This window comes from Plodia interpunctella, chromosome 13 (genome assembly GCF_027563975.2).
Source record: "Plodia interpunctella isolate USDA-ARS_2022_Savannah chromosome 13, ilPloInte3.2, whole genome shotgun sequence".
Classification (NCBI taxonomy): domain Eukaryota; kingdom Metazoa; phylum Arthropoda; class Insecta; order Lepidoptera; family Pyralidae; genus Plodia; species Plodia interpunctella.
The window spans coordinates 8,059,886-8,074,597 of record NC_071306.1 but is presented as its reverse complement, the minus strand read 5'-3'; the positions used below and the strand labels follow the sequence as shown (position 1 = coordinate 8,074,597).

At 34.9% G+C, this 14,712-nt stretch overlaps 1 protein-coding gene across 1 annotated transcript; it reads right to left on the bottom strand.

The window, feature by feature from the left end:
• Positions 1-580: 580 nt before the first annotated feature.
• LOC128674938 (uncharacterized) lies at positions 581-13,439 on the bottom strand. The gene is made up of 5 exons (XM_053753948.2): positions 12,783-13,439; positions 8,185-8,685; positions 7,180-7,328; positions 2,431-2,578; positions 581-848 (listed from the first exon to the last, which is right to left on the bottom strand). Exons 1-5 carry the CDS (start codon positions 12,994-12,996, stop codon positions 661-663), a joined length of 1,200 nt encoding a protein of 399 aa, XP_053609923.1. The 5' UTR covers positions 12,997-13,439; the 3' UTR covers positions 581-660.
• Positions 13,440-14,712: the final 1,273 nt, after the last annotated feature.

Below are 14,712 nucleotides of genomic sequence, written 5' to 3'. Positions count from 1 at the left end.
AGGAGGTCCGACCCCAAATAAAGTGGGAGAAGGGGTAGACGAAAAAAAAGACTTTACTTTTGTAAAATCGACAAAGTGATTTTTTAAAATATCAAGTTAACATTATTTTTAAGTTTTCTTATATACCTGAGTGAAAAGAAATCCCTCTTTTATTAGCGTCATTCGTTTAAGGTACTTTTCTAGTCGGTTCGTTCGTTTTGAAGCACTTACAAGAGTTCGACTAGTGATTACGTTTCAAAGGTAAGGAAACGAGTTGAAATTTGAAATCTGGATTTAATTGGTTTTTGAAAGCACTTAAAGAAATAATAGTTTTGCAAAAGGATACTTTGTTTAAAAGTGTTCAGTTTTTTTTTATTAAACGAAAATTCACTTATTTGTACTCTCATAGATTCTCTGTCATCAGCGTTAAGCGTCGGAACCCAGAATCCTTTCCTAGCTAGAAATGCTCGGTATGTTGTATCAAACATCTTATAATAATTTAATATCTTTACATTTTATTCTCAGTTTTTAAGGTTTAAGTAGGTATAAATAGGGACAGACAGGGGAAGAAACTATGACTATGTAGTGATAGTGACTTAAGTATCTGTCTTAGCCGTAATCGTATAATCATACAATAATTTCATACAATGAAGGGAAATTCATACATAATGAATAAATACTCTATCCCTGCAGCCTGGGCTGCTTGGCGAGCAGATTGTTGAAAAAGCGCATGTTCTTCAGCTTGTACCTAAAGCGGCCCTTCTTCTTCAGCCGGCCCATGTGTTGCAGCGTGCGCACCAGCGGCAGGAAGCGGAACATACCGTTCATCTCGTCACCCAGGCAGAACATGAAAGATGACTCGATGTACGCTGCAAAATTGTGATAAAAAAAATAATTAGTTTATTTAATATATAATAAATTTATTTAACATATATAAGGAACGATTACAGCGTTTACATATGTAATATTATAGCAAGTAAAATTGTAGTTGCAGTTTAATGCGATACATATACACCAGTTAACAGCGAGCACAACATTTGCCAACAAATATAATTCGCTGCCGCAGAATAAAAAAGGAAAATATATAACATTTATAAAGATTAGTTATAATTAATTTAAGAAAAAACTTAAAGATAGTGTTAAATTGATATATTTAAATAATCACTTCTAACAAAGACTTCTTGATTTTACATTAAAAGTAGTTTTCTTCTGTATTTTGAAAATGGAATTCTTGTGGTGTGTAATAGAGGGTGGAAGTTTATATGAAACTTAATGAAGTGAATGACAACATTTTTGATATTGTGTTGGTGGTTAGCAAAAAATTTACGCGGGGCAAAATACAATTATGCAATTATGAAATGCAAAAGATTCTGTCATAATTTGTGGTTGTAAAAAACCTAAAAAAAGCTAAAAATTATCTCCCAGTCAATTGACAAGGATAGCGAATTGGTCTTATTCTTCTAAAATAGTCATAAGTTTAGACAAACCTAAAATAATGGAAGAAAATAATAACAAAACCATAAATGTATAGTTTCAATGTTTGTTACCCTAACTCACCTTGCGTTGTTTGCCCAACCATCATTTTGTAAGCGACATAGGTACAATCAACAGCACATCAAGTTCCCTGCATGAGTGAAAAATAAAGATTTTGCCCTTTTTCATAACGGCGGGTTTGCAATTAATTTGGGTAGGTTGACGTGCTGGTTGTGGCTTGCTCTTGGCCGGCGTATCAACCACCTAACTTTTAAACTAACAAAATTTTTCGAAACATTGTTTTTATTTACGATGTATCAAAATATATCATTTTATCTTAGAAAGATTTCACACGATTTCAACTCATATCTAAAGACTTCTATGTTCGTCCAGCTCGGTGCACTACACGTGTCTCCTCTTGTCGCCCTGTTGGCACTAAGCTCTGTGCTTGCCCATGCAATATTGCACAATATTTCCCGGGTGCAGTCAAGCGGTCAGAAGAGGATCAAAATTGAATGGAGGAAACTGGAATATTCTCGTGGAGATGTTTACTATGACTTCAATAGTTAAATAAATAACGTAAGAGCTAAACTCACGACACAAACTCGAATGTCCGAAAAACTTGTCAATGAACTAAACATAGAGGTTAAATAGATTTAATGACGTGTACGTATTCACTACGTCATTATTTAAAAAAATTCAAAATTACAATTACAATGTTTTTGGAAAGCAAAATGCGAAAATCATTTCTACTACTAATACTTTCATTTATTTATTAGGTAAAGGAAATCATAAATTAAAACAATTGAACTCAATATTAACCCAAACCCAAATTAAAAAAGCCCAATTTACTTTCATTTGATTATTAACCAAAAAAAGAACAATAATTTATCCTTATTTTTGATTATCAATCACATACATCTTGCCATTAGACTGGGCAACAGTAATTTAAAACCTAAGGGTAGAAGATGAGATCACCGGAACTCTCCGAAGTTGAACTCTTGTCCTCCCAGAACATCTTGCACTGGGCCACATCCATGAAGCAGTGGTTTTGGAACATGAGCGAGGGCTCACGAGCCACGTTGCCGGGCATACCGCAAACCGGCGCGTATGTGTCTGGACATTTCTGAAAATATGCAAAAATCCAATATTTGTCATTACATTTTGCTGTCATCAGCGAGCTCTTGTTGCATTCGACGCGTGGCAAAATAAAGCGATTTATTCAATCGTTAGTGTATTTGTCATGGTAACTACGTGGACGCGATGTCGAAATTTCAACTTTGTAATTTAATTGAAAGTTGAATTGCAAGACTATTGATTTCAGACAAACAAACAAACAGGTGAAACTAAATAAAAGCTTGTAAACTGATTCCTAGCCTCAGGTCTGAAATAAATATTATGTATATTTGATATCCGATTTGTTAAATGTTAAAATGTTTTACGTATTTAATCCATGAATCTCGATCTGATGCTTCGGTGTCGCATTTATACAAATGGTCTAAAACATAAACGTGAGCAATGTGAGAGAATATGACAATTCAACACCACGAAATAAGGAGAGCTGTACTTAATTAAATGTTGGAGCGTATCTTAAAGACCTTAATCTTTAATTAACGATATCTACTTAACAAATTGATTTTCTAATGTTATTCTATGTTTTTGTGGTGGAAGGGCGCTGCACAGTAAACACAGACTCTGTACATTTTAATTCCTTAAAAATAATACAGTTACCACTTTAATGTGAATTGAATATTTTTTTTAAAGTATACGCATCGAGGCATATGTGTGTCTGTTCGTGGTATAATTCGACAATGGAATACTTCTAAATTGGCTAATAAACGAAAATACCTCAGGAAATAACTGCTCTTTGGCTTTGGTCGTGTTTTGGCTCAATCAAGTCGAAGAATCATGAAGAAGTGTGTGCAGTGCAGTGTAGTGGTTTTTGTGCAACAGTGCTTTTCACTTATAAATCTATATAAGTACTTAATTGGTTATTTTATTCAATTGGTTGTTTTATAACAACTACTGGCTGAAGGTGTCTTTAAAACCAACAATCGATATTCACCATCATATGATTAAATATCAGCTGGTTATTATGTTCCGATAAACAATTTCATTGTCATCGTCATCAATAAAATGGTCCAGTGGTCAACGCGTCTTGCTTCTGATCTGCGGGTTACGAGTTCGAATCTTAGTCTGTAGTTAGTTGTCTTACTAGTTATGTTTTTCTTTTTATTATCATTAAAATATTACATTTATATTATTGATTGTGTTTTTTAATGGACATGTTATGAACTGCAATGCAAATGTTTTACATGAATAATTTTTTGTCTTCATTGTTATTATTATTTTTGTGATTATAGGAATTAAATTATAATGACGATTTGCAATAAATTCATATTATTTCAAGATTATTGTGACTGAATTATAAATGTATTTAGGCAATTGACAGTTTAACTTTTTATTTTATATCTGGTTGACTTATATGAAACATTAATATAATTAATAATTAAAAAAATGTATATTGTAATTGGATTATTATATTTCTGAGCGATTGATTTAATATAAATACTGTCATTGTAACGAGTTTGGAAATTATATTAATTTAATGCATGGTGTTGCATGTTATTTATTATTTTTTTTTTTACCTTTATAATGTCACTACCAGACCCAGCTCCTGCTGCAGTGTCGCCTGTAGCTGGCCCCACGGTTCTTTCTTTAGATTCTTACCAAAAGTGTGAGCAGTGTGATCGCCCGCGTTTTTTTAAAGGACGTAGGGGTCTTAATGTACATATTTCTCGGGTTCATAAGGCTTCATCTTCATCGGTATCAAGTTCTAATCACAGGTCCAATACTGATGGGCCTCCTCCTTTATTGGCAGTTTCCGGTCCAGGTGATAGTCACCATCCGGAGGGTGTGTTTTGGGCTCTTTTGTCTAAGTACAAAAAATGTTTGCCAGTAGTGAAGAGAATCCCCAGGGGTGCAAGATTGTCGGTTGCAACAGCTTTAAAAAAAGTTATCGACAATATCATTGTGACCAACAGTATAGAAAGCTGGGAAAGCTTATTGTCTTTTGCTTTCAGAATTTTGCATGTACACGGTGAGGAAGGACGTTCATCTTCCCTAACCCAACTCATAAAATCGAATTGTTGTCAACATGATCATTATCTAGTTAGTATTGGGGATGCGCAACGCTTTATAAATAGGTCCAACAATGTTCTATTTGGTAGGATTAAGAGAATTGAGAATAAGGTTAGCGATGGGGATGTGAGGGGGGCAGCTCATTTGATTTTTTCCAATGATGCTCTTGCTCCAGAAACTGATGAAACCTTTGAATCCTTGGTGAGAAAACATCCTCAAAATACAACGCGTAATCTTCACCCGGATCCTCCTGTAGATGCAGACCATAACCTACAAATTTCTGCTGATCAAGTATTGGAATCTCTTAATTCTTTTAAAGGTGGATCTGCAAGCGGTCTGGATGGCTTATCACCACAGCATTTGAAAGACCTTTTGTGTGGTGCCACTGGTGATACGGGCCGCGCTTTACTGCAGAGTTTGGTTGCGCTCATTAATTTAATGTTGGCCGGTAAGGTTCCCAATGAAGTAGCCAGGATTTTGTATGGGGCTAATTTATGTGCCCTCGTCAAAAAGGATGGTGGTATACGTCCGATAGCAGTAGGTTGCACAATAAGAAGATTGGCTTCCAAAATTGTTTGCAAAAATATTTTCATTACTTTGTCTTCATTATTTCAGCCTAAGCAGTTAGGTTTTGGAGTGAAGGGTGGCTGTGAGGCTATGGTACACTCTGCTAGGACTTTTATCAATTCTGCTAATAGTGAGGTTTTGTTAAAACTTGATATATGTAATGCTTTTAATTCAATTGATAGAGGTGTTTTCTTGCGAGAAGCTAGAGAGCACATTCCAGATATTTATTCATATTTGTGGCAATGTTACGGTACACCATCAAATCTTGTCTACAAGGATAAACTTATAAAATCTGTAACAGGTTGTCAACAGGGAGATCCTTTAGGACCTGCCATATTTAGTCTCGGTATAAACCCTATAATATCTACTCTCAGTTCTCCTCTAAATATGTGGTATTTAGATGATGGGACCTTGGGTGGGAACGCTGAGACCGTAAGGGCGGACTTGGAGACTTTGATTCATAGTTTTGAAGAGGTAGGGTTAAAACTAAATTTCTCCAAGTGCGAACTATACATAGGCGATTCCTTTGCAGATTCAGACAGAGACAATATTTATTCAAGTTTTCTAGCAGTAGCTCCTGGATTGACTTTGGTGAATGGGGATAGTTTACGTATTTTGGGTGCCCCGGTGTTGGAGGGTTCTGTTGAGAATTTCGTAAATGAACAGGTCATTAAATTTAATGCGTCTTCAGACCTTTTATTTAAAATTAATCCTCACATGGCTTACTTTATTATAAAATTCTGCCTCTTTGTGCCCAAGTTTACTTATGCTATACGGTGCTCGTTATTGTGGAAGCATCACAATCATCTAGAAGTCCTTGATGAACTTATTAAAGTTTCACTGGTAAGAGTGATCAATTCTGAAATAAATAGCGTGGCCTGGCAGTTTGCCTCACTACCAGTTCGTTTTGGAGGCATAGGCGTGCGTAAAGTATCTGATGTGGCTCTTCCAGCCTTTTTGTCCTCCGCTCATGCGGCATCCTCATTATGTGGTAGGATTCTGTCCCCGTTATCGGGTCCCATTGAGGTGTGCGGCTTGGGCGAGGCTGAGGAGGTATGGCGGTCAATTAGTTCGGAGGAGTTACCACTAAACAGAAGTTCACAGCGACAGTGGGACAATCCTTTATGCAAGGCCATCCAGGAGAGGACTCTGTCTCAGTGCAGCCGTTTGGAGGATCGTGCTCGCTTTCTAGCTTTAATGGAGAAAGAGTCTGGTTATTGGCTTCGGGCACTCCCATCAAAACATGTAGGCACTCTTTTAGACAAAACCACTTTTACCTTGGCTATGGGACTTCGCTTGGGTGCGAAAATAAATCAACCCCACATTTGTCAATGTGGTATGGCCGTTAACAGTTTCGGCCATCATGGCCTGTCTTGTGTGAGAAGTGCAGGGCGAATTCCTCGTCATGCATCTCTCAATGATATCATTCGCAGAACATTGGCAACGATTGGTATCCCCTCAATCTTGGAACCCAACGGGATATTCCGTGCTGACGGTAAACGCCCGGACGGTATGTCCCTTGTCCCTTGGCGCTTGGGAAGGAGCCTGGTTTGGGATGCCACATGTGTTGACACTTTGGCACCGTCACATTTACCGTCCACCTCTCTTCATGGCGGCGCGGCGGCTAGTGCGGCTGAAGCAGGCAAAATGCGAAAATATATGGGTCTGGTGGATAATTATTATTTTTTACCTTTTGCTGTTGAAACGATGGGTCCTTGGGGTCCTGAAGCAAGGCTATTTTTAAGAGAAATAACGACGCGCCTCGTGGAGGCAACGGGAGACTCGAGGGCTGGCAGCTTTTTTGCTCAGCGTGTAAGCCTCGCTATACAACGGGGCAACGCTGCCAGTATACTGGGCACGTTGCCTCCCTGTGGCACGTTGGAAGATTATTTTTATTTGTAAAACGGCATTTTTGTTTTGTATTTATGATGCTTTTTGTTAATAAAGTTACATAGGATGTTATTCTTTATTTCCGGTGTAAATAAAAATATAAACAACTTATACAGAAAAATCTCTTACCGTTGGACACTTGTGGTAGCATGAAGATAAGGTAGGCTTGTACTGAGGGTCATCTGTTCTGTTCTTAGGGACCTGGATCCACGGCTGGAAGACCTTTTGAGGTCCAAATTTGGACAGGAGCATTCTTCGCGCGCCGCCGACTTCACCTCCTAGAAGCATTCAATATGTACTTATGGCTTGTTGTACATTCTACGCAAGCTTAGCTTTCTTGTTATTTTCATATATACCTAATCTTTCTGACCTGTACTTCTAGTCCATAAATGAGTTACAAAAATGAAGTCGGAAAAAAACTTTAAATTATTTTTTATTTTTTTAAAAAAGTATGAATTTATACCAACATTTCATTACAAATGTGCCGCCAGTGAGCAGGATTTACTAATTATATAATTTACCTACTATATATTATAATAAGTTGCTTATATAATTTACCTACTTAAATAAGTAGGTATCTAATGAACTACAAATGGTCAAACCGGTAGCGGCATCGTGGATCGGGTCGGGAGGTTCCCTCTATTGTGGTTGAGCTTCGCGATGGCTGACTCACGCGTCAACTCGTGAACGGGTGCTGCCGGGGGAACTGGTCAGCTCGATCTTTTATTAAAAGTTTTTTTTTTTGTTTGGTTAATTATACATATATATATAAGTATATATATATTTTCCTTTCATCAGCACTTGATCACAATCATAATATGTTTCAGTATACCTTTTGACCATGTACTTTATTATGTACTTAATGTTATATTACTGATAAAAAATTATACATAAATTTATATATAAAAAATGGTAAGCCCTTCTGGCATAATAGGGACCAACACTGTTTGAATGAGTTTCTTTCGGCATTTCTTCTCAGCAGTGGTCGTTCCGAAATGCTAGTAGTTTGTAGCTTTGGTAAACATCATTTAATTTGGATTATGACGTGAAAAAGTGCCTGTGAAGGCCTAATTTCTGAATAAATGATTTGATTTTGATTTTGATTTTTTGATTTTGATACCTAATTAAAATTACCTGGAATTTCCCGCACAGGCAAATCTAAAACGTGTGTGGCGGCGAAAAAGTTTTCTATCGTTTCATTAATGTTGCCGTTATGATTGAGATACCATCCGTCTACGATCACAAGGTTTTTCTGAACAGTTTGCACTACCGGAGTTGTTGGCACGTCAATTTCGTTGTCGAATTCGGTTAGTTCTACATCATTGCAAAGGTAATCGTCAGTTTTTGCGAAGTCAGCGTTGTTTTGACAGTTGTATTTTTGTAATTGACAAATGTTTTTGAATAATCTTATTCTGAAGCCGTTTCCATCTTTTCTGAGAGCACATGTGTAGTTTAAGTCTTGGGTTTCTTGGCAGCTGTAATCTGAACAATTTGGATTGAGTTCCTCCTTTTTGGTGATGGTGTCGTTGGGAGAGACAGAGTCTTCGTGTATGTCGGTCGATGTGACGTTTGGCGCTGCATCTTGTGCGATGGGAAATGAGTGCTCACAATATTCCATGTTGATTGAACCGTATGCTGAAAATAAAAATATTAATTAATTGTAAGGAAAAAGAAAGTGGTTTAAAGAATTTTAATGAAATTCGTCTAAAAGTGTAAAAACGTTAGTCATATGTAGACAGAATGTAGACAAAGAAGTACCTAAAGTTGGTCAATGAAAGAAATCCTGCCCAACTCTGTAGTAGAATTTCGTAGCACTTCGTAGCAGTCGTGTCGTAGCGGTAGCCTATAGTCGTAGCCTGTTTTTCTGTTGTTATAACGAAGTCTATCTACGTAAACCTATAAATTATGTACGTAACTAGGAAAGTCTAAATTTCAGACGAAAAACTTAGGTTCTCGCGAACCCATGTCAAAATTTCAACTTATTTTTCTTATACTTATTACAATTTTAAAAGTTTCAAGGTTATATTAACTTGGCGCCATCTATTAGGTATTAGCACGAACAAAGGAATGTTTTTTTTTTCTCTAAATTAAGATAAATATGTATTTAAACAAATATTTCATGTGTTTACACTTGTAAACTACTATTTATTCATATACCTGTTTATTATCTGGGTATATAATGTATCTACTTATTAAATTAAATACATAATATTACGTATGAAGTTGACTAATTATATTATTATGTTAAATAACTTTACCGTACTAGGCCCATTTTCAAGCGCACCGTCGGCGAAATATGTAATCTACTCGTATCGAGCATAGTTTACATAAATTAAATTTATTGCAAAAGTCTGTTTCGATGAATTTTGTTTCTAAGGCCTGTCTAAAAATATTTTTATGTTAAAACACAGTTATAATGGTAGATTACATTCGATAAAGTTAATAGACCATTCTATGTGAGGCATTAACTTAATATCCACCTGAGCTGTAATCGAGGGTGAATAGTCAAGCATAGGGTGAAATGTTCGTTTAAGGTCGAGTTATGGTATTTATCCACCCTAAACGAGAAGGAAAATTTAGCAATTATTCTCTTTTTTGACACTTTTCGATTTGAATTGCAAATTGGTACCGTCAATTTTTAATCTCAGCATACCTAGCATCAACTTTTTAGGAACTATGCAAATGCCGCGCTGTTTAGTTCAGGAACCTGAAATGAATCACACTAGTAAAAAACTAACTTGATTATAGATTGCAGAACAGTTTTAAGCCCAAAATTGATTCGCATTAAGAGACTATATGCCTCCATATTGCTAAATATGGAGGCATAAAGCCGCCATATTGCGCATCTGGACCTACTTGGTGATCGACAGGTTTTCGAGTATACTCGTATTAGGTACTACAAAAAATATTTAAGTAAGTTGCACAGTTTCTATTTATTTGTTACAGCAGCCGTAATGAAATTGGTTGGAAGAGTTTAATTATAAATATAATGATAAGCGGTCCCCAGACTGTTTTAATTAGGTACATTATATACAACGTAAAAATAGGCAAAATTTTGACATCAGCATAAAACCCTTTTACACTTTAGTAATAAAAAAATATATAAATTACAGAAAAAATAAATCTGTCTACATTAATCATATATATATATATATAAAAACCGTCACCTAGTAGTGTGCAGGACTACTCACGATGTTTTCCTTCAACACAAGCATGTATATGATATGAAAATTATAAGTACATGAGTCAGATTTGTATACAAACTCATGTGGCATTTAAGTAGGATTCAAAGACACTATTCCAAGGCGGAAACCATTTGCCATAACCAAGGATCATGCATAATCAATCGCTAAGTTAAATTCAGCCAAGTATTAAGACTTAATGCTGTGGATCCAGAGTTTGGAACAATGTTATTGCAACTGTATGTGGACAATGAGGCGGGCTTTCAAAGCACTTAGCGGGCACGTCTTCATGTGATGTGGTAAAAACAGAAGGGATTTGGTTAATTTTCTAGCTAATTGATTTTAGCATGCTATTTCATTGCTTCTTTGTTATTTCGATTGTTCAAATCAAATCAGTAATTCAGAAATTAGATCTTCATACGCAGATATTATTTTAAAATTTTATATAAAGTATATAGTAATTTCTCAAAACTGTTAACCACGTTAATTACTGGCTACGTTGTCCCTATTTTTAAACTAGTTTTTTTTGTCTCTTTGTGTATTTTAATATCTCTAATAAATATCAAAGAATTCAAAGCATTTAGGCGTATGTACACGTTTTTTGGTTTACAGTTTTATTTAGATCAAACCTATATAGATAACTAGATTCTGAGATTGCAATCTATTTCGTATACTTACTATTAAATAAATTGAATAAATTATGTTCAATTACATATGGATCAGTGGCGAGCTGAAAATTGTAAAGGTTTCTGGTAGTAAGATTGGTAGTAGCTATTGCTATTTTTATATAGCACTCAAATAAGGAAACTTCTCTAGTGGTAGACATAACTGTGCTAATTATTTTTTAATTATGTGTATTTCGGACGCTTTGTTAAACTCATAAAATAAAATGCCTACTATATAAGTTCTCTATGTGCTGCAAACAAAGTTTTATCCCCTGTAAATGTTCTTTCAAAATAAATCTATACTTATATGTTGGTGAGTGGGCTTCGACGCTCAACTGAGGAAGAATTGGTGAGTGGCCATGTCGTTTCAATAAACACGATGTCAACCTACATAATAATTTAGCTCCTAGGTAATTTATTGTACTATCTAAATAATATAATAAATATAAATAATTAATTATAAAAAATGGGATATATATATCATAAATTGACCAACCCACAACAAACATTCCTTGCGCCGAATAACAAGGACTGGAAAAAGGCCTTGCAGAAGAAGAGATCTTTTGTTTCTGTGCAAGGAAACGATAAAACTTAACCAGTTTTCAAAATTATTACACCAGCTTGAAGCCGCATTATTGAGTGACATGGTACTTTTTATCCCAATATTCCCACGGGAGTGAAGCGGGAAGCAGCAAATTTTTGTATTAGGTAAGTAAACGTAAAAAAATATAAACCAATCTTTCAAATCTGCTCTTATACTAGAATCTATAAATCTAATAATTTTTACATTTCCCAATCGAGTTTAGAGGACATAACGCCATCTATTAGGCAGTAGCAGGACTAACGGCTTCTTTTTTTTTCATGTGTACTATGTAGGTAATACTGTAAATGAGTGCTTATAATTTGTAAAAAATAATAGTTGTATTCATTAATTACACTATTGAAAACTAAAAAATCATTTAGATAGCGATATGTATTCGTTTAGACTGAAATCATTTAAAAAATCTACAGATACAAATAAGTAAATAATTTCAGTAGGTACTTACTAGCTAAGTATATTCTATTATAATAACGATAGTTTCTATAATATAATATTAGATACTAAAAAATTTTTTTATTCGATCACATAACATTCTAGAATACCTACTATTGTAATAGCTCGAAATTCTACTCGGTAGGCCCATTTGCAAGCGCGCCGTGACGCGTCGCGTCGGCAATGTAATTATTTTATTTGAATTAGGTACCAAAACATATCTAAGGTCTGTTTTACCGCTTTTAATGTGAGCATGGTAGATAAATATTTTTCTATTTAAACATATACCTACTTTAAACATTACGTATATATCTATTTGTAAGACGATACATGGGCGATAGGAGCAGGTCATGTTTATTACCTATATTTTTTCCCCGAGTTAACACCCTATCTAATCTATGCCATAAATGTAAAGATTAGTAGGTACCTCCCGTCACGCACGTATTGGGTAAATATATGAACAAACTTTTACTCGCAATTTCATACGTTCGTAAAAATTTTATTTTTGCCGTGCCCGTGGGAAATTCGAAAAATTCGTGACATGAGAAAGGGACAAACAATCGCACATTTACATTTATAATATTACTGGCAATTGCCAGAAGCTCCATGCGCAGCAAAAAAGCTTATGTCACTTTCCTACTATTTCCAAACCAAAAATCATCTCAAACCAAAGGCTGAACCAAATGGATGAATGATAAATATACATATTTTCAATGTTCCCTCTTACGTTAAACAAAAAAAAAAACAAATGAAGACACTTTCACATTCACTTTTATAATGTTAGTACGGATGGAAGCATCATTAGTAAGTATCAAATGGATGATTGATAAATAATAGGTATCATCAACTCACCTTCGCTCTCAGAGACTTCACACCCATACCGTAACAATTCGCAAGAACTGTCGAACAACTTCAACTTGTACCCTGCTCCTTCTTCCTTGATGCCACACACTCGCTTTGCCTCTTCTTCTTCACATTCCAGGGTAGCACAGAATTCTTCTTTCTCTATATTGATTGCTTCGCCAGAGACAATGTAAATTAGAAGACATTGTAGCCAACTTTTCATTATTTGAGATGTTAACTACCTAGTACCTGTCTACTTATTATCATTAATTATAGTACATAGGTGTGTAAAGTTACGTATTAAAGTCCAGGCTTAGTTAAAAACGACCTTTCTTTTTAATGATGTCAGATTTTACTCAAATCGCGTAAAGTTATCTGATAAAAAAAATATTTAGTCTATCATTAAGCTAAGTGTCCTTAAACAACATTTAGTTAGATTAAGTTTCAAATATTTCTGAATTGTGAAAAACTATAAAAATATTTCATTGTTAAGCACTTTTAGTCATAAGTTTTGTTTTCACTGATGTGTAAAAAAGCGTGTATTTTAAAAGTATTACGTTATTTTATTTATACATTTATTTCTTTCACTTGGGACTGTACTTAGTTGTTCGTAATTAAGTAGAAATAATCTACTAGGTAAACCTAATCACCAAACCCAATGACATAATTTATAATTGTTTTAATTGCGCTATTATTTTTTTACGATTTATACCTAAGCACTTTGTATGCCAACTTAACTCCTTAATTTGACATTATGTAACGCTAAAACTTACGTTAAACAAACTCATAGTTACGTAGTTAATCGTAAAGTCATATGTAGATGTTTCTATGAAATTTCATTATCCATTATTAATCTAAGAAATTCCAATACCGTGAGGTATTTCACATGATCATTTGGTTGAAATGAATCAATTACATTTTTACACGCACAGACGAACTTGAAACTTTGTCAACGAAAATGTTCATTGGATTTTTAAATGTTACTGAAGATAACAGTTGGATCTAAGTAGGTAAGTACTTTCTACCGTGAGCATTATCACAATTTAAGTTCATGCAGTCGATTGTTTACGCATAACTTCGATCACACCGCTTCTAACGTGTCTAAGATACCTAAATAAAAGAATTTCGTAAAATTCCTATTCTTAGATAACATTTTTACATAGAATTTACAAATACTTATTTCGACAGCGAGGACCTCTAAACTAAGTACCTAATTTCAGTTTTAGATTTATTTTAATTTCAATTTCTTTTTCTTAGAAAATTAATGAACATTTCACGTCAGGTCAGGTAAATGATTTTTATGTTATTTCTTTGATGAAATATTGCTAGAGTAATATTTTTGAATTCCTTTATCAACAACTATGTTATTCTAAACCAACCAGATGTACTTATTCCAGAGGAATATGTAAGTTACTTAGTCCTAGGCCCATTTGTAAGCGCGCCGTCCGACGGCAAATTTTCCGTTCTCCACAAAGTAATTATGGTGCAAAAAATGTAAAATTTAACTGGTACGTAAGTATATTTGTCTAAGTTAGTCATATGTGAAAGATGGGCGAAATCTGCCACCTTTTGGATACCGAACGGACGGCCGTAGAAGAAGAGGCATTGAGAAGGATCAAGTGGGAGTTTATTAATAAATTATTTTCAAAATTGGTACTTGGTTAGAAATAGACAGAGATGGGTGGAAGAAAACTGACCTGTCCCGTTTTCTTCCACTCAACCCAGCGGTGGGACACAACAAAATAGCTGCCTACCTACTGTAGGTAGGCAGCTGTTTTTTGTGACAGGCTAAATTAAAAACAAGAGTAGGTTTTCTGTATTAACTTAAATTAATAAAATGATATAAATACAAAACGGTTTTCGTCCTAGAATAGGATCACTTCACATCCTCCCGTGGGTGTCGTACGAGGCGATTATTGGATAAACACAGCCTTTACAA